The 22,219-nt window shown below is 35.9% G+C and overlaps 1 protein-coding gene across 1 annotated transcript in view; it reads right to left on the minus strand.

Moving 5' to 3' along the window:
* Ppp1r3a (protein phosphatase 1, regulatory subunit 3A) overlaps positions 1–22,219 on the minus strand; it is a 40,594-nt gene that overhangs the window by 7,442 nt on the left and 10,933 nt on the right. Inside the window, 2 exon segments of the mRNA NM_001109222.1 lie at positions 973–1,097; positions 1,193–1,254. Coding sequence (NP_001102692.1) covers positions 973–1,097; positions 1,193–1,254 — 187 coding nt within the window.

Raw genomic sequence — 22,219 nt, forward strand, 5'->3', positions numbered from 1 at the left:
TTTGAAAAAAAAAAGAAAGAAAGGTGATGTTAACTTTCAGCTGGTGAGGATTCTCACAATGGGTGACAACTTTGTAGTGCCTTAACTTTGGAGCACAGTAAATTGCATACTTTAGTGGTACGGTTGCCATATCACTATTGCAGAGGTGAAATGTGGGGAAGGGGAGGTTGAGTTCTAGTTCTTTTCGGTTTCAGCATTGACACTTGAAGAGGCAAATGTCATTTTAATCTTAGATGATTATGAATCCATGTATCGCCACGCTAGGAGAGCCAACCAAATGCAAAGAAGAATAAATTACATCCTATGACTCATTTGCTTCTGCCTCTCACTGTTCCCTGAAAGTGGGAACTGAACCGTCTCCTCCAAATTTCAGAACAGATTTGATGTCTCACCAAGTGTGAATATTGTAGTAACAAAGTTTAGACTAAATTGTACAATGTTGAATTTGTTTCCTGTTTTCTAATTGTGTAGCACTGGCTATTTTCTTCTTCCTTCGCGATTAAATAGTTTACCATGTTCAGAAACTTTGGAATTCCTACTTGGACAGAAATAGTAAAGAAGAATGGGGTTAAATGTCAGCCTTACAGACTGCTTGGGTTAGATAGGACCTTTACTCTTCAACCCTCTTACTTTACAGATGAGTTTATGCTACGTGCACACCTGTCAACGACCATTAGAAGTGTGTGTCATGATGGTGCCCTAGCTTCTAATTCCCACAAACCATTACTCAGAGCCACTGGTAATGAGATAAGAAATTAATGTCATTAATTTACCACTGCGGAGAGCAGAAGCCACATACTGAAATCAAAGTGCCTTGTTGCTCAAGCTAGATGGAGTTGCAGGGACAGAATAAGCCATGGCTTCACATGTGCAAATTATATTAGCGGAAGCCATTGAGAGGCAGGCGTTGCAGCATCTTTGAAGCATAAATAGATTTGTCTTCTCTAATGCTGTGGCAACCTGAACACTTACCATCAAGTCTAATTCCTTTTCATTATGTTCGTCATGCTTCTTGTCGATGTCTTTTACATGTTGATAATTGGCTCCCAAGTCATCCCTGTCCTCATGAGAACAAATAATGGTTGGGATGTAGGACTCTGAAAAGTTAATACAATTGGTTTTTAATTATAACACTTTTTATACTGCCGACGTTCAGAAAAATAGATTTTGTTTCATTTTAAATAAACATTACCTGTGAACTTCAAAGTCCCAAGCTTATTTTCTTCTGGTGTTAGCAATGGTTCTTCTTTACTGCTAAAATTTAGAAAAACATACGTTTGTTTTGAAATTACATCTTTTAAAATATCTTTACATGGTGGACAATTATCAGTAAGACAAATAGTTTGTATAACCTTTCATAATTTTGTATTACAAATCATGTAAGTAAACCTTCCATGGTGATAGAGTAATTAATTCTGATTTTATAAAAACTTAATCTATACAATGACATATTTTAAATGAGATTATGTTGTGTCTACTAAAACATAGCCAGAATAAAGCTATAAGCAAATGTGTGCTTTTCATTATATTTTATTTAACCTTTCATTGAGAGGATTTTTTTTTCTGGTATAAATGGCAAAGTTTTAAGAATTGACTTTCCATTGTTGTTATAAAATTGGTGTCTAACATTTAGGTAATTATGTTTGGTAGCCTGTTTATATTTCAATTGCATTGTTATGAAAGTAAATTTCTCTCTATAGAAAAAGAAATAAGGTCAAACCAGATCACTAAAACTTGAAAGGTGCAAGATTTATGCCCAACAGTATCATGTGTGAATTGGCACTGACCAATTTTAAGATGGAGATTTCAGAGGCTCATATGTAAGTACCTACCTTATTTCTTCAAAATTCTTGAGGTTTCATTGCTTTTTGTTGTATGTATTGCCTTCTTATTAGAAATGATATGTACTTTCCCCTTTTAAATGTCAGTAGGCAGATTAATGAGGTCATTAAAACTGTATTAGTCTCCAACACTCAATATAAAAATATAACTAGTGAAATTTTCAATTTATGTACAATTACTCAAAAGTTAATTTATGTCTTGGTTTTCTTTTTAAGATTAATTTACATTTTACTATTATTATCAGGTACATCTGATGTGCATGGATGGGTTCCTGTGTAACGGCACAAATGTGATAGCACAGGACAAGGTTTTGGAAGCGATTATCTCCTTCCGAGTTTACATGGGTTCTGTGGATTGAGCTCAGATCACATAGCAAGCACTTCACCCCCTGTGTCCTCTCACTTTTCTTGACAGTCTTTTTTTCCACCCACCAGCCTCCTCTCCAGGGTCTTTCTTCATAGCACGCAGTTCTAGAACTCTCTATGTAAACTAGGCTGACCTTGAACTCATAGATATCCATCTGCCTCTGCCTCTGCCTCTGCCTCCCAAGTGCTGGGATTAAAGGCATGCACCATCATGTCCCACCCTTAATCCGTTTTTATTACAATGACTTTTTTCCCCAGTGAGTTTCTGCAACAACAACAAAACAAACAAAAAAATAAAGCAACAACAAAAAAGAGAAGAAATTTAAAAAGTGACATTTGCTGATAAACTTGTATAATTGAATCTAGGTTCTGAAAATTCCAGCATGGCTAATTTTATTTCTACAAACCATATGTACTTTTTAAGCTTTCCCCCTCCTGATTATGTAAGAAAGTAACTTAATTTTGTATGTATTTTTTATTGTTTCATTTTAACATTACTGAAAGCAACATTTCTGGGCATTACAATAAAACTAATATTCTATGTACATAAAAATTCTTAAACTATAGAGCTTGAAGTACAGAAATTGAATTAATCTATTACCAAGACTTATACCTATGCAATTATTTATCGCTTATGAAATTCACCTATAAAACAATAATTTTGCTATTTTGAGTATATAATATCTCGTTTAAGAACATGCAAGTCTGAAATGCAGCCACCCCATCTGGCTCTTACAAACTATTGTCCCCTTAAGCCAAGAACTCTGAGTCTTCGGGAAAGGTGTACGATATAAATAGCCTATTTAGGTCTGTAAACCCTGCAGCATCTTGTTCAGTACTTGGATCACTTGTAGGTCGCTGCACCCCCGCCCCAGGAAACTTCTCTGATGAGCTTTGATACACATAGTTTTCTTAGGTAATAGCAATACGTTATCAGTGGTTGAGAGACATTTAGAGAACTGTTTTATGGGTATAGCAGGACAACCACATGTATGAACTCACAGGAATCATATTATCATGTGTGACACCTGTGCAAACTCAAGCCAGACAAAACTCTAGCATAAAGGTGGCAGGTGGGCATGAAGTCCCACCTCCGGTTGCAAATTTATAGGCTTTTGAGAGCTGCTAGAAGAAGAGGCAGTATTGTAGATTTATTTAATGATATACTCTGTGGTAAAGCAACCACAATGCAGGAAAAGCCCTGTATCTAAGAGCAGTCAATCAACACAACACATTGGGCTCTTTATGTTGAGAGAGAGAGAGAGAGAGAGAGAGAGAGAAAGAGAGAGAGAGAGAGAATTGGGTAGGTAGAAGCTGGGCTTCCCCCTGGCCTCAGTGGGAGGGGAAGAGCCTAGCCTTGCATAAACTTGAAGTGCCAGCATGGGAAGATATCCAGAGGACCCCACTCACTCAGAGGAGAAGGTGAGATGGGATGTGAATAAGTAAAACAAAAATAAAATTAAAGAAAAGAGAATTGAGTGGGTGGAGAGGTGGGACTGGATCTGGGAGGAATTGGCATTTGATACAAGCAAAGCACATTGTATTCTAAAAGGATGGATTAAATATTCTTAAGAGGACATATAAACTATTAAAGAAACAGTTGTTCCCAAATTTTATTTTTTCCTAAAACACTACTAAAATTTATTTGTAGAGTGAAATTATTTGCTACTAAAAAACATTTTTATTTACCAAAACATTATCAGTGAATTTTCTAATCAATTTTAATTGCTTCACTAAAAATGATTGTTTTGAAGGGACAAGAGTTTCATTTGTAAAAAACTCACCCTTGAGACAAATAATTAGTGATGAAACAACCTTATTATTATCGAGTGTCCTCAAAACATGGACATTCAGGAATATAAGGGAAAACTTTATATTCAAGGATATATGTAAGGATGAAAGCTCGATACTCAAGAAACAGAAACATTATAACACTATGCAGAACACATAGAGGACAAATCTTATAAACTCTGAATTTTTCTAAATGATATAACTACATAAACAAATATTAAAGAAATATACTATGATCATAGTTAGGGATGAAATATTATGAAGGTTGATGTATAGATTCAATGAATGGTAGTCAAAATGATAAAGCCGGTTTTCATAGAGTTTTGGTATGTGATTCTAAGGAGAAGAACAGATGATAATAATGACTCCATAGCTGTGAGAAATAGAGTAGGGGGAGGGGGAATCTGCTTCTTCTAATTTTAAGGGTTCCTTCCTATGCAAAGTGAACTTGAAAGACAAGTATCAGAAAAGCTGCAAACCAGCTGGGAAATAGAACTCAAAGAATAATGAGAAGATGCATCAAGGTCAAATCTAGCAAAGAGGGGAGATAAGGAGATAATAAAATGAAGACAGGGACATGACTCTATCTAGGGAAAATAATGACAATAGAACATATGCAAAATTCAGCTCCAGGTGAACAAATTATTAACATGACAAAAACTTGAAAATTCCTAGGAGAAAAATATATATGATTATACAGAGCAGGAAGAATCCATTAAATAATAAAAAATTATAATAAAATAAACTTTAGTTTTTCTCTTAAAATTTAAATATTTTAAAAACTATTATTTTTATTGTAAGTGCCTGTTTTAGAGCATGAATGTCTGTGAACTACTTGTACTCAATACCAATGAAAAACAGAAGCTTAAATCCCCTGGAACTGGAGTGATGTGATGGTGAGCTACTGTGTGGTACCATTCCCCCAGGACCTCTGTAAGAGCAGCAAGCTAGTGCTCCTAATCACTAAGTCATCTTTCTAGCCCTACTACTAAACTTTGAACTCTTTGTTCATTGAAGGATATGATAAAAGGTGTCCTGAAATGTTGTCTAGTGCTTAAGAGCACTTGTCATTCCTATGGAAGACCCAGGTTTAATTTCCAGCACCCATACAGTATAACTCATAACAATCAAGAACTCCTGTCCCAGGGGATCTAACACCATCATCTAACATATGAGGACACCGGGCAAGCTTCCAGAATACAGACATAAGTGAAGGCAATACACTCATGCACATATAATAAAACAAAATAAAACTGAAAAAGACTGTAAAATTTAAAAAAGATTAAACCTGGGGAGAAGAATCTTGTATTACATAAAAATCAACACAATTCAGAACCAGTATCTGAAGGAAATCTTGATTTTCAGGATTCTAGTCAGCATTTCTAAGGAAGTTTGGAAGGAAGAAATCAGCACATCTGAGAAATCAGATCATCACAGGTCTGGGTTTTTGCTGTTGTTATTGTTGTGGTCATTGTTGTTTTGTGTTTTGCATAGTCAATTCATCATTTACAATAGTTTTATGTTACTTATTGGAGCATGTGGTTTGCTCTTTGCAATATATTGTAGGATATGTGCAAACAAAATATCACTTTTAACCTTGAAGTAACATTTTACTTGACTAACTACATCTAAAGTGCTTACTTAAACCAATTTACAATTAAGAGTTTAATCAAGCAGGCTTACAATTAGAAAAATGAGGTGAACCCATGGGCAAGCACCAATCCCTGACACTATTAATGATACTCTGCTATGCTTGTAGACAGGAGCCTAGCATAACTGTACTCTGAGAGTTTGAGTGTGTCCTACTCCACACTGCAGCTGCTTAAAACAGATGCAGAGACCTACAGCCAAACATTGGATGGACAGAGCTCAGGTAGTCTTATGGAAGAGTTGTGGGAAGGATTTAGACACCCCAGTTGAGGACCCCTGAGAGGATAGAAACTCTACAGGAAGACCAATAGAATCAACCAACCTGTACCCTTGAAGGTCTAAGAAATTGAACCACCAACCAAAGAGTGTACAGGGGGTGGACCTAGGGCCCTACAAATAGCTGACTTGCAACTAGGTGGTCATTCCAGCCCTTCAACAACTGAAGCTGGGGTGGGGCAGGGGTTAGGGCAGAGGGGCCCGTCATTAAAGTTGTTGCCTGCCTGTGGATCCTGTGCTCGTTTTTGTGCTGCCTTGTCTAGCCTCAATGGGAGAAGATGTGCCTAGCCCCACAGAGACGTGATGTGCCATGGTTGGGGATAGTCTTGGTGGGTCAACAGTCCTTCAGAGGAGAAGGGTAAATGAATGGGAAGAGGGACTAGAAAAAGAGAAAGAAAATAGATGAAGACTATTGGTTATGGACAACAGGATCCACCTCCTTCACTATATCTGACTATAACATAAGTAAAGCCATCTTTTTACTATCTCTCAGATCCCTATTGTGTTCTCAAGAACTGTTTTCTTTTCTTTCTTTTTTTCTTTCCCCCTTTTTTTTGGCGATCCTGGTGATTGACACACTGCCTGATGCAGTCTAATAGCAAAGACGTGCTGTTGAATAAATGCACAGCCCTTTTTCTAGCTTCTCTTTTTCTTTCTATCTCTTGCCAGCATTTTAATGATGCCATCTCTTCTTTACACAAAATTTAATCAAAGAAAAGCAGCAAATGATCATCTGTATATATTCTAAGGCTTAAATTATTATCTCTTCCCAAGTTTAGAATTTTGGGGGTCAAATGATTGAACGTAGTTGTTTTAATTTAGATTTTTAAAATTAATTTTAAAAATGTGTTAAAGAGAATCTAGGTTCTTTGAAACAATATTTCATTCTCATAAACAGAGTTATATGGGATAGTTACCCATATTATTTAATGTGGAAGGACCGTTCATTCTTCTACAGATAGTTTGAATATGTACCATTAACTATAACAAATATTGAAAAATATAACATTAGCAATATCTAGATATTTACTCCAAGCAAACAATGAAATAATGACAGGAATAGATAAATCAATAAAGCATAATAGTTACAATGAATTAAACATATTACAATAAATAATGAGATAAGATGGCTACTGCCTTAGAGATGAAAGATCATTAAAATGAGGAAACTTGGAGACAATTCGCAGATTCATTCTGAATTTACTAATTGAGAAGTAAGAAGTTTCTGATTTCAAAGTAATCAAAAAATTGTAAGTAACAAGTATAAACTATAAATGGCACGAAACAGGATATGTCCAAGAGCAATAAGACTCTCAGAAGGTTTGAATTGTTTATCGAGGTAGAAAATCAAAAATGAAACTGGAGTTAGTTTAAAGCAGACTGTGAGAAGGATTACTGTATGTTTTTGATTACTTGGGTTGTTCTTGTTTTAACTAATGGATGTCTGATAGTAAATGAGAGAAACAGGATGAGTTCATTCAACTTCTTAGCAAGGTTTAACTAATCTAAATAGGATTTAGATCTATAAGGGACCTAATACTAAGGTGATATCATCCTATAATCTTGAGAAAGAGACAGAGACAAACAGAGACAGAGAGACAAAAACAAAGACACAGACACAGAGACACAGAGAATGAATCAGCTCTACAATGTTGGCACAGTTATCAAAAAGTAACTAGTGGTAAAGTTAGATATCCTATTGGCCTGGTCTCTAAACCAGAATTCTTCTGAGATCAATAGCTTTGGAAAGAACACTAATTCTTCCATACCAATATGTTTTTCTGTTACTAAACTTGTACTTAGCTTGTACTTGAACTAATATTGTGAATTCAAGCCAGATACACAGTATCTCAATACTTTGTTTTCCTCCACATCATCACTTAGTCCTTTAGAGTAATTACTTTGTATACTTTCTAATAGATGGAGCTGATAATACTTTTTATCATCAATACTGTTACTATTAATGATGTGCCATGCACACTGTACATACTATAGAATAGCAGCTGACTCCTATCTCCATTTTAACTCGAACTTGGCTGTTTTTAATATCTACCACATTTTCTCATTAATTCACAAGCTACTTAAAGGAAAGAAAACTTCCATACCTTGGTTTACACTCTCTTAAACTTTAAAATAGTCTCTTATCATAATCCCACAGTATAAGAAAGCTTAGCAGACATTTGAAACAAGCCATCGTTTTTGAAACACAGCCTCTCAAAAGTGGCCTGCCTGGATGCCTATTCCCACCTTCCCTTAAAACACAATTTACTCAATGTAAGACTTAATAATTCTAGACATTTGGGTGTTGTCCTACCATTCCTGGGTTATGGTTCATTTCATCACTGTTGAATGTAGCAGTTTTAGGATAATTAATAATAGTTTTTCCTAAATTCCTATAATGTCAGGGTGCTAAAAATCTCATATATGGCCCATAATTTATTGGAGAAACTTCTCAAAGACTAGTTCAACAAAATCATAGTCTGGTATGGTAGATGTCATCAACCCATCAGGGTGAGCGGCAGAATGAGGGTGTCAGGAGCAAAATGTAACTATTCAGACAGTGTTTAAAATGTTGACTGTAACAAAGTACCATTTCGAAAAGAGTCATAGGTATTGAATTTAATGTTCGCTAATATTGACCCAGAGCACACACAACTGTCTATAAAGGGTCAGCTTTTAAATGTTTGTTCATCACCTCTCATTTTATGCTAAAAAACAGTAATTAAGATATTCTACATCATTTGTGTTTCAAGCTGTGGTCTTATTTATGTCCCTTATGAACATCTTCTACGAGATTTTTTTCTTTTCTTTCCTCAAAACATGATGTCTTCGTGTATCCCAGTGCCATAACCTTAAAATTATTGATCCTGTTGCCAACCTTCAAAATACTTAGATTGTTAGTACAAGCTATCACCCAAAGAACACAGTATTTAGAGAAGAATATTAGAATATTAATGCTGGCTCTGCGCTTTCATTGTTGTTGTTTTGGTTTGGTTTGGTTTTGCTTTGTTTTTATCTACTAAGTCTTCAGATTAACACCTGACATGATGTCCTCTTTCTATATTTTTCTTTTTCCTTTTTTTTTTGCTTGCTGCTTTTCATCTTCTCTTTTCTTGTTTGTTTTAAGACAGAAAGAGAATGAGAAAGAGAAAGAACATGAAGTTCGGTAGGTAGCTCTGAGAGGAGTTTGAGGAAGAAAAATAATATGATAAAATATATTGTATGTGAAAAATTTTAAATAAAATAATAGAAGTAGTTGTTACCTTGAAATTGTAATGTAACCTGTTCAAACAAAACTACAGGGCTTTTAATTCTCCACTGTGTAGTGTGGAATCACTTATTTACTACTATGTTATGCATGTCAAGTAGAACTTTATGATAATTTAAACTTTGCTAATATCTACCATAAGTTAAGATAAACAAGGGTATTAGAACCTAACACAAAAACTAATTTCATAAAAATTTAAAATATAATGAAAAGTCAAGAATAATAAAGCACAAGCTGGCTGAATAAATTAAATGAACTTCTCAAGCTTAGAAGAGAATAAGATCATAGAGAACATTGAGTTATTTGTCTGTTTTAGAGAAAGTAGAATTACTGTTGAATAACTCCTAGCCAGCTACAACACTATGCAATTTGTTCCAATCAGCTTAATTTTCTTGTTTTTCATCTCTTTCAAAGGTTTTAATTAATTGTGTACATGCACATGTGCATGCATGTGCGTTTGAGTATGTGTGTGTCTGTGTCTCTGTCTGTGTGTGTCTGTGTGTTTACATATTGTGTCTGTAAAGAGATCAGAAGGAACCTACATGTGTTAGCTGTGGATCATTGAACTTAGGTTGTCAGCCTGGGTGGCAGATTGCTGCCAAGTTTTTACCTGATAAACCATCTCTCTTGGTTTTTAATCCTATTGAGACCCTGAAACTATATTCTGAAATATACTGTTTCAATTTACATTATTAGAACATTTTGTTTCACCTTGATACTTCAATTCAAAAACCAATGATGCTTTGTCTTTTTGTGAAGAATAGTTTCAATAACAAACAAAGAAGCAACTAAAAGTCACCCTTTCATGGAGAAATTCTTGGTAGGTTATTGTTATTTGTTTGTTTTCTCAAAGAACCTTCATTAGTTTGTAGCAAGAAAAATTACAAGTCTGAATGTGTCTGGTCATGTCCACGTGGCAGGTGCTGTTTTGTCTAGCTCCTCTCCACAGCAGAAAGGACATCTTACATTTTACTATTCTGTCATGGACTCAAGCATCACACATATTGACAGAAGTGATGTGCACTTCTCAAGGCACTGACTGAGGAGGGTCTAGTACATCATTAAGTAGAATCTTGGAAGTTGAGATGTGGACTAAAAAACATTGTAGGTTTCTTGGGAATGTGATGTAATTACAAGCAGAATTCATGAATTTTAAGTGGAAGAAGACTATAGATAAACCTGGCTTAAGGGACTTCTCTGCTACCACCTGCCAATTATATTTTATGGCGAGAAATGTAAATGTCTTTAGGTGATGGGTCCTGAACAACTGAAGAATGTATATCAGCAAGTTGTCTGGGGAAAAAAACTCTCAAACTTACTGCCCTAAGGTCTTTACTTTATCTAAGTTCTTAAAGGACATAATTACACCCATGACACAGGTAGATGTCAGGAAACTAGTGACTGTCCAGCTGAAACCCTTGCTGTCTCCAAAGTTCGATTGCTCATTCTTCAAAATCTCCCACAATCTAATTCCTAAGAGATAACAACTGCCTCTGTCTTTCAAAAGTATTTTTGGAATGTTAATATGTATGTTTTCCCAAAATTAATACATTCCAACTAAAACTCCCTTCATACTTTTTTATCATTTTTTTTTTGTTCTACAAAAAAACAGATTTCAGCAGAGTTAAAGCTGAATGAGCTATATATGTCAGGACGCATATTAAAAAGCCTCTCTAAATATGTAGTTTTCCCAATAAAATCTATAGTGTTCACAGTTATCATGTAAGTTATTTGGTTGGTTATGTACATTGGTTTGGGGACTAAGAATTGTCTCGGTGGGCAAAGCACTGAATATGGGCTGTGAGTTCAGATGTTTAACACAAATATACAAAATCCAGTGTAATGGGCCCTGATATCCCAGATCTGATAAAGCAGAGACATGAGGAATGCAGTTCTCGCAAGCTAGTCAATCTAACCCACTGGTGAGATCCAGGTCTAATGAGAGATCCTATCTCAAAAGTAAAATGAAGAGGACCTCAAAAAGGACACCTGATGACTTCTGTCCTCTACTCTTTTTTTTTCTTTTCTTTTTTTTTCGGAGCTGGGGACTGAACCCAGGGCCCTGTGCTTGTTAGGCAAGTGCTCTACCACTGAGCTAAATCCCCAACCCCTGTCCTCTACTCTTATGCACCTGCTCATTCTCTCTACTATCTTGACTATGGGATACTATATATTGAAAAAATACATTTATATATTATATTTATACATAGTTATAATATTTGTAATACACATATATATGGTTTAAGAAACCATATATATATACATATATATATGTTTATATGTATATGTGTGTATATGGTATAGGTATATATGTGTGTGTGTATATATATATATATATATATATATATATATATATATATGATGAAATTTATTAGAGTTGCTTACACGCTTAGGTCCACTTAGTTTAATGACTCTCTACCAAGGGAAAGGCCAAGATTCCAGTAGTAGTTCAGTCCACTAGGTTGGGAGTCTCAGCTGGTCTTCAGTATGTACTAGAATCTTGACGAGGTGGGCATTAATACTAATGAAAGAATGGGCTTGCTGCAAAGATGGGCACACAAAGACGGAGGTTTTGTCTTCCATTCATTTCACATGGACTGCCACCAGAAGGTGTGGCTCATATTAAAGGTACACCCTTTCACCTCAAAGATCTGTATGAAAGGCAGATCCTTTCACATTCAAAGATCTAGACTAAAAGTGGGTCTTCCCACATCAAATGATTAAAGAAAAAAATCCCCCTACAGTTGTGCCTAGCTATTTTGCATTTAGCTAATTCCATATGTGGACAACCAAGAATACTTAGGGTTCTGTATGAGGTCAGAGTAGTGACCTGGTACAACTCACCTGAAATGCTGAGGTCCTTCATTCCCCAACATTCTGATGTCCGTTCTCTTTCAGGTTGTTTATTTTAGTCTATTTAATAAGGAACAAAATACTAAAATTTCCCAGCTTTTCTCTCAATCTTGGATTCTGACAAAGAATTTCAAACATGTATCACTATTTCTCTTGCCTACAGTAAGCCAAGTAAAATAGTTCATTATTCAACAAAAGTATTAGTAGAGCAACTCTTCATTGTTTTTATTTACTTATGTGTTTATAATGTGTAAGGACATTGTTCTTGCATGTATAACTTGCATGGATAAGAGAACCTTTCTCTATAAAGAGGTGCTAATACATTTAAGAAAATACTGGTTGTCCTTCACTCCTATGCACATGCTTTCTTCTCTCCTCCCTCGCCTCCCTCTACTCCCACTCCTCTCTCTCTCCTATCTCTCCTCTCTCTCTTCTCCTCTCTCTCCTCTCTCTCTTATCTCCTATCACCTTTCTTCTCTTACTCTTCCCACCTCTCTCTCTTTATTCTCTCTTCTCCTTTTACTGATGCCTTTGGAAGCAAAGCTAGAAGAGGGTTTCAGATCTTAAAGTAATGGCCTGTCCTTAGCTGTTATGATAATGTTGGGAATTGAACGAGAGTTTTCTGGAAATATAGCTGATATTCCTAACTTCTTATCCATCTCTCCAACCACTCCAATTCCTCAGTATATTACAGTACATCATAGACTCCATGTTTGTTTTAAAGAATCAACAAATTTTTTAATATAATAATTATAATTAATTAGATAAAGTGTCCCAAGACATTTTAAGATACTAGGAATCTTGCTGTTGAACTTTTATTTAAAGTTTATTTAAAGTTATGAAGTCATTCTTTCAGATCATGAGATATTCAGCCTATTACTAAATCAACTATTTCTAGAATTTTCTATATATTTTAAAATTATTTTTACTATTAATTATTGTTTCAGTTTAAATAAATGTTTCATAGCTTGTATGTTATAGTCTTCTGGAATTTAATTCCATATTCCAGTCATTTCATTTTAAAATCATACTTTCAAACTAATTCTTCTACTAGTACTAAACACATCAAAGATTAGTGTATCAAGACAGTCAGGAACTGAGTAAATTAGACAAGATGGTTCATATTAAAATCCAAATAAGTGCTCCCTTATCAAACTAGTTTTGTTTTCAACTGCATTTAGAAACTTTTTTTAGGCAGTCCGGGTTAGTCTTAAGGCACCATTTCTAAATTTAATGCTTTTGTGAACTTAAGTCACACATTAAAATTATCTTAATGGGCCTTTTTGTCAATTCTTCACAATAGTATTACAAAAGGAAGGGAAGAAAAGATACATTTAAAAAGCAAATGTAAAAGAACTCAATGGGAACCTATTTAGGCTACCTGTTGATGAGCCTGTTAGAGAGTCATTAATATGTGGATCATTGACATGATAGACCATAATGACTCCTCCAGGGACATATCAGTCTATTGTGTCAGAAACTAGTTAGGGATTCATTAATGTGAAGGCTCCTGACTTCTTAATATGCAAATCATCGATGCAAAGCAATGAAGCATACCTCTCAAATGTCCATGTTTTGTGTTACATTTTTTTTTACCATCCCCTCACCCACACCTTCTGTGAACTACTTTTTTCCCTTCAATCTTCTGTGTCAGATTTCTTCACAAAAGAATCTGTGCTTATGTGAGATTACCAGTTCCTATTCAAACACCTCCTCCTCTTTGCCCCCTCTTCTTTGATTTAAGCCAGGTTGAAATGTACAAACCACTTGAAGCATTTTGACTAAATCAGTCAAAGTTTAGTATAAAATATGATTTTATATTTTTTCCAGTGTCTAATTGGTTTTTGACTTACAACATAGCAAAGTGGAGAAAGCACTCAAAAAAAAAAAGCAGCCTTCTAAAATGAAACCAACCATTGCATAATTTGTAGTGGAAGTGGATGAAGCAAGTAGTGTGGACTCGGTTAAGAACAAGAGATCAGAGCAGACAAAAGCTCAATGAAGTGTGTAAGAAAGCAGGCACTAGGAGCTCAATCAAGAGTAAGTATCCAAGCTAATATGCTAAACTTAACAAGTAAATGAATACATAGCACACAGTGTCCAGCCACAGCAAGCAAACCATGAATGGTATTATTGGTTTGGAATTTTACATATATGCCAATAGAGTAAAATTACTACCTATATTCCAACAGTATCTAAAATTATATCAGTCTTTGAACAAATATTTGTTTACAACGGGCATCAAGGACATAGTTCTACATTAACATTCTCTTTGAACCTATGGGAAAGTCTCGGGCTAGCCTTTGTAGCTTTTCACGTGCTTTTCATCTGAGATCTTATATTCTGCCTTTCTTCACTTTCTGCTAATTCAAAGTACAATGCAATCTTGTAAAACAGAAAAGAATGTGGATTTTTAATATGTGGAAGGGAAGCAATATACTTTGCTTCTATTTTCTGCAAAATTTCAGGGGACAGACTGTTAGTTTTCAATTGGTAAACTCCACATGCTATACCCTCTTATGATGTGTCCACAGAAGTCTTCGGTAATCTATCATAAAATATGTATCATGATACTAAATTAGTCATACAAAATTAAATTAGGTTCTCACTACCTTGAATAGATTTTTACATCAGTTTTATTTTATTCAAGCTGTTTACCAGAAAATAATATTATTTTAATGTAACTAATGTTTATTAGAGTAATTATCACTGCAGCAAATTATACTTCATATCCTGGAAGGCATTCCAATACTAAACACCATTTCATTAAATGCCAGAAAACACCTATTTCTTTTCTTGTTTAGGTCCCAGACTGGAGAATAGAAATGCAGATTTAGAATTTATGTATCTGGACATGTAAACTTAAGAGAGGAAATTCAAGGAGAGGACAAATCGGACACTATTGCATTGTCTGTATTACAGGAGGCTTTAGAGTGATCCTCACAGGATGGAGTTGATCCTGTGAAGATAGATCACCAGCTGAAAGCTTTGGGTTCCACTCTGTACAGAGTGGTTTTCATTATGAAGAAAACTTAAGAAAATGAAATAAAGAAAGCTGAGTCAGAGTATGGTTTGAAATCTTCAAAATAGCAATATGTTGCTTAAGAAATAAGATATAAATGCTACAGAAACACATGTGAAATTGTTCTTTTTCGGTGAAAGAGGCAAGTTTCCACGAGATGGAGTTGCGTCAATAAAGATCTCACCTACATACTTTGAGTAGTGCAGTCCAGAATGTGCAGTCATCCTTGTAACTAAGTCTATGGGTGGTTTTTAAAAGAACTTAATACTAATATTGAATGTTCTTAATAATGCTACATAAAATTAGAAATGCATTTGTTACAAGAAAATTTAGCACATGCTGGACAGTAGTCTTGAAATTGAACCACCAGGCAGACATGGAACTGATTATGTCTTCATAAAGTTTCAAATCTAATGAAAGACAAACCCAAACTGGCATTTCCAAAATCCCTTTCAGGGATGGGCAAGATTTCCTCAAGTCAGAGTGCTTACTATGAGAGCATGTGGACCCACATTAAAATCTCTACTGTATATGATTCTGGCTTTGTCTGCACACCTGTAGTAACCCTGGTATTGTGAAAAGGGCAACAGGACTACAAAGGCTTGCTGGCTGCCTCCCTAGTTCTAGGTTCAGTGAAAGACCCCGTGTCAAGGGAATGAGGCAGAGAGTGTGCTAAGATAATGCATCTCAGGCCCTCCCTAGGATTCCACATGTACACACAATGATACACAACACACAGACTTCCTATGTGCAAGAAGAATGCATGCTTGCACAACTGCATACCTGCACATCTACACACACACACACACACACACACACACACACACACACACCAAAGCATAAAAATAACTGCTAAAAAATTTGTAATTTCAGTAAGTGCAGTAGCTAGGAGGAAAGGTTTTACTAGGGAGGAAACATTTCATCTGAGATCCCTAGGTTACTGTGGTGATGCAAGAATATGCCACTCAGACATAGTCCATGCATTGAAAGCACAGGAAGCAGATTGTGGGGAAGATTTTATTGGTCTCCTCTACTTAGATAAATAATATCAATATAGTATATAACAGATCAAGGGTACAGATTGGGATGATCCTACATTCCCTAAAAGCCCTCCCTGAAAAAGACTAGGACTGCCAATGGAGCTTCCTGGTTTTTGAAGCATAGACTAGTTCCCATGATCACGTTCTTCAGAAAGGATGTGTGACTGCAAATCCTTCCCCTCATGGATTGCACCGCCATTCTTGTCACATAAAATTGGTCAAAGAAATGAAGGTTATTTAACACTATAGAAAGGCAAGATTCCAGATCCATTACTATCAACTGAAGATATAGCGTAATCGGAACTTACATAATTGACACTGCTGACTGCACATTTCTGACTGCTCAGACAACTTTTAGCATCTCACTAGCTTTATTCTCTAAACAGAACTTAGTTCATAGTTTCCCCTCTTACCAAGGTGTCCTACTATCGGCCTTTAACTCTTCAGTGTCTTTAAGATGAAAAACAGTCCTTAGATGTTCCCTTTATCATTATGGATCAAGTAGGCTTCATACCAGGGATGCAGGGATGGTTCAATATATGGAAATCTATCAATATAATGCACTATATAAACAAACTCAAATTAAAAAAAACACACATGATCATCTCATTAGATCCTGAGAAAGCATTTGACAAAATTCAACATGCCTTCATCCTAAAAGTCTTGGAAAGATCAGGAATTCAAGACCCATACTTAAACATAGTAAAAGCAATATACAGCAAACCAGTAGCCAACATCAAGTTAAATGGAGAGAAACTTGAAACAATCCCACTAAAATCAGGGACTAGACAAGGCTGTCCACTTTCTCCCTACCTACTCAATATAGGACTCGAAGTCCTAGCCAGAGCAATCAGATAAGAAAAGGAGATCAAAGGGATACAAATTGGAAAGGAAGAAGTCAAAATATCGGGCTAGGGATTTAGCTCAGTGGCAGAGCGCTTACCTAGGAAGCGCAAGGCCCTGGGTTCGGTCCCCAGCTCCGAAAAAAAAATATCACTGTTTGCAGATGGTATGACAGTATACTTAAGTGACCCCCAAAAATTCCACCAGAGAACTCCTAAACATGATAAACAACTTCAGCAAAGTGGCTGGATATAAAATTAACTCAGTCAAATTAGTAGTCTTCTACTCAAGGGACAAACAGGCTGAGAAAGAAATTAATGAAATAACACCTTTCACAATAGTCCTTAGTAATATAAAATACCTTGGTGTGACTCTAACCAAGCAAGGGAAAGATCTGTAATGCAAGAACTTCAAGTCTCTGAAGAAAGATATTTAAGAAGATCTCAGAAGATGAAAAGATCTACCATGCTCATGAATTGGCAGAATTAATATTGTAAAAATGGCCATTTTGTCAAAAGCAATCTGTAGATTTAATCCAATTCTCATCAAAATTCCAACTTAAATGTTCATAGAGTTGAAAAGAGAAATTTGTAAAATTCATTTGGAATAAGAAAGAAAACCAGTATAGTGAAAACTATTCTCAACAATAAAAGAACTTCTCGGGAAACCACCATCCCTGACCTCAAGCAGAATTACAGAGCAATAGTGATAAAAACTGTATGGTATGGGTAAAGAGACAGGCAGGTAGCCCAATGGAATAGAATTGAAGACCCAGAAATGAACCCACACCTATGGTCACTTGATCTTTAACAAAGGAGCTAAAGATATGCAGTGGAAACAAAGATAGCATTTTCAACAAATGGTGCTGGTTCAACTGGAGGTCAGCATGTAGAAGAATGCAAATCGACCCATTCTTATCACCCTGTACAAAGCTTAAGTCCAAGTGGATCAAGGACCTCCACATAAAACCAGATACACTCAAACTAATAGAAGAAAAAGTGGGGAAGCATCTGGAACACATGAGCACTGGGGAAAGTTTCCTGAACCAAACACCAATGGCTTATGCTCTAAGATCAAGAATCGACAAATGGGATCTCATAAAACTGCAAAGCTTCTGTAAGGCAAAGGACACTGTCATTAGGAGAAAATGGCAACCAACAGATTGGAAAAAGATCTTTATCAATCCTTCATCCTATAGAGGACTAATATCCAATATATACAAAGAAATTAAGAAGTTAGACTCTAGAGAATCAAATAACCCTATTAAAAATGGGGTACAGAACTAAACAAAAAATCCTCAGTTGAGAAATATCAAATGGCTGAGAAGCACCTAAAGAAATGTTTAACATCCTTAGTCATCAGGGAAATGCAAATCAAAAAAAAATAACCTGAGATTCCATTTCACACCAGTCAGAATGACTAAGATAAAAACTCAAGTGACAACAGATGGTGTCGGGGATTTGGAAAAAAAGGAAAACTCCTCCATTGTTGGTGGGATTGTATGCTAGTAAAACCACTCCAGAAATCAGTCTGGAGGTTCCTCAGAAAATTGGACATTGCACTACCTAAGCTCCCAGCTACACCACTCCTGGGCATATACCCAAATGATGCTCAAACATGTAACAAAGCTACATGCTCCACTATGTTTATAGCAGTTTTATTTATAATAGCCAGAAGCTGGAAAGAACCCAGATGTCCCTCAACAGAAGAATGGATACAGAAAATGTGGTACTTCTACACAGTGTACTACTACTCAGCTATTAAAAACAATGATTTCATGAAATTCTTAGGCAAATGGATGGAACTGGAAAATATTCTGAGTGACAATGACATAACCAATCACAAAAAAAAATACAAATGGTATGCACTCACTGTTAAGTAGATATTAGCCACAAAGGTCAGATTACCCAATATACAATCCACAGATCACATAAAGCTCAAGGAGAACGATAACCAAAGTTCAGATTCCTCAGTACTTAGAAGGAGGAACAAAAATATTTATAGGAGGAAATACAAAGACAAAGTTTGGAGCAGAGACTGAAGGAAAAAGGACATCCAGAGACTGCCCCACCTGGGAATCCAGACCATATACAGTCACCAAACCCAGTCACTATTGCTGATGCGAAGAGGTGCATGCTGACAGGAGCCTGATATAGCTGTCTCCTGAGAGGCTCTGCCAGAGAATGACAAATGCAGAGGCAGACTCTTGCAGCTAACCATTTAACTGAGAACCAGGTCCCTGTTGGAGGATTTAGAGAAAGTATTGGAGGAGCAGAAGGGATTTGCAACCCCATAAGAACAACACCAACCAACCAGAGCTACCAGGGTCTAAACCACCATCTACAGAGTACACATGGACAGATCCATGGCTCCAACTGCATATGTAGCAGAGGATGGCCTTGTTGGACATCAATGGGAGGAGACGCTCTTGGTCCTGCCAAGATTGGATGCCCCAGTGTAGGGGAATGTCGGGGTGGGGAGGCAGGGAGCTGTAAGTGGATGGAGGAACACCCTCATAGAAGCAGGGGTAAGGGAAATGGGAAAGGGATTGGACGGGAAACCAGGAAAAGGGATAACATTTGAAATGTAAATTTGAAATAGCCAATATAAAAAATAAACTTAAAGAACATTAAAAAAAAGAAGTTTATTTCTAAATTGACATTTACTTCACCATGCTACATAGTGCTCCATTGTTCCTGAAAGGAAATATGCTCTTTTCTCCAACACATTGAACAGACAAAATATCATTAATAAATACAAAGTGTATTCCTCGCCCATGAACCTTAGTGGTGCAGCTACAGATGCATAGAAACTGTTCAGGTGACATTTTTCCAAAGTTTCATATCATTTGAATTTTTGATTACCCTAGGTTAAACAGTCTTATTTCATTTTCAGGATATGATAACTAATAACAGATTTAGGATATATTTAAAATTACAACTCAATTGCATTCCTATCATTTCTTTCCTTTCTGTTCAATCTTCCATATACCAGAGTCATCTTGAAAACTTTAAAACTTTCCTTGAACCTAGAACTTGACCCAGACCATCTAAATCAGAATCTTCCTAGCAGAACCTGAGTGTGGATACCTAACTGTTCTATTTTCTCAGGGTATTCAGTTTAGAGACACATTGGTTAGTGCTAGTCTACACTAGTTTTTACAAAAGATGGTGTAACTAGGATAAAATTAACCCCTAGTAAAACTCACTTGCTACTGCAGGTTTATTTAGAGAAGAGCATTGAGGAAAGCACTAAAGATAACCAAATGCACTAGTGTTGATACAAATTGTGGATATATTCTTTTTCTGGTATAATCAGATCCATTAAACATTAATTTTAAATGCTCATAGAAATTACACACCCATACCTCAGTTCCTTCATATTTCTTGTGTTTTTTCTACAGTAAGGAAACAATGCATCTGGTTCCCCACTGTGAAATACGTGATTGTAAAAGATTGCCATCAGTTGTGTTGACTATTGCTGCTTAGAAAATTGACCGTGTTTATGAAGACTTGAAGCTGGCCTAGCCAAGTATTTCTAGTTGTTGTACTCAGTGGCAAACTGCCAAACAATTACTGTAAATGCAAGCATCATGAAGCATATTACCAAGGACACTATAGGCCTAGACCCCATAAAAGAAACAATTAGAGTCTGGAGCTAAAAATAATGGGGATGAGGTGACTGTTCTTTAAAAAGGCAGAACATGCAGGAGAACTCAAATTCATGGATAATGCTGATAGTTTAATTTGTGGGCTTTTTATCATGTCTAAGGGCATATTTCACATAAACATATAAGTAAATACATTTATTTTTGTCTTTATTTTCCCAATATAGTACATGAGTGAAGAGACATGCTATCCTTCATATTCACTTTTCAATTGTTAGCTTGATTTCTATTCATGTTACACTGATTTGTAGAAAATATTTTCCTCACAAAAGCCAATTTACACAAACTTGTCTACTGGGTATAGAAACCATAGCCCATATCCAAGACAAAGCATTATGAAAACAAATAATGATATGTGGTAATTTAGAAATTTTAAAAAGAAAACTGAGTTGTGGAATTTCTTCTTTGGTCACACTAACCCTAACCACTCCATCTTCATTCAAACAGAATTGCTATAGGATTTGAAGAGAGTTTGGTGTCAGACAAGACAAGAAATCAATTCCTGTGCTTATCCTTGTCTGTCCAGCTCCCCTTCCTTTGTGCTTCCAAACTGTTGGGCAGGAATCATCCCTGAAGGAAATAAACATGAATATCCATAGAAGGCTGTAAAACATCAAGGTCTTTCTCCATCACTCTTAACCTTAAAATTCGTCAACAAGACTCTTCTTGCCTTCCTTGTCAATAAAGACTCACAATGACCATGTGACCGTACGACAATGCTGGACAGCTTTCTTGAGGATGGAACCTTTCTACTTACATAGTTGCATCCATCTACTAAGATCTTGTATCAATCTTTTGTTTATTATCTCTATCAGTTTCTTATCCATTAAAATAGGAGCTACAGGAGAACAAGGTTGGTGTCTTCCACTGATGTATCCACTGTGCTTAAGACAATACTGGAACAATGTGTTCAGAAAATAGTTCTCAAATGACTGAAGATTCTACAATTAATTTCTTCTAGTAATTGATGTCTGTTAGAACTTTCTATTTGTGCATATAATGAGCCTAGTCGCTACTTTGTTCCTGGATTTTCATTTCATTATTCTGTGTTAACTAAGTTCCCAAACTTCCCAAAACTTAGGGTATTATAGCAACCATCATATTCATTACCATGGATACACAAAAAATGATAGGTAGATGTCTGTGCTTTCAGGAGAAATGGGATACTCTAATAGGGATTATTGAACTCATAATGCACTGATAAAACTTGCTCCGTAACATCCCTATTGCTACAACAGTTTGAGCATAGTCACTGCTTTGTATTTATAAACTTTGAGGAACTTTCTAAATATATATATTCCAGAACATTTATGGCCCATTACCTAATTGAGATTTAATATTCTTAGTACATTTAGAAAGGCAGTGGTTACCATGGAGGGGAACATAATTAGGACCGGCTGTAAACCTAGCTTTGTGAAGGATTATATTGAGAAACCTGAGTTACAGATTCTTCGTCTATATCTATAATAAGCTGCTTGCAGGGTTAAAGGAGTATAGTTTGGTAATTTAACTACGTTAGTCTAAACATTTGGCCCCCAGCCTCCCACTTACGACCATCAAAATGTAGCGTTGTGGTATTTTGTTTTTTGGTCATCCTGAATG

This window comes from Rattus norvegicus, chromosome 4 (genome assembly GCF_021556685.1).
Source record: "Rattus norvegicus strain SHRSP/BbbUtx chromosome 4, alternate assembly SHRSP_T2T, whole genome shotgun sequence".
In the NCBI taxonomy this organism is placed as follows: Eukaryota; Metazoa; Chordata; class Mammalia; order Rodentia; family Muridae; genus Rattus; species Rattus norvegicus.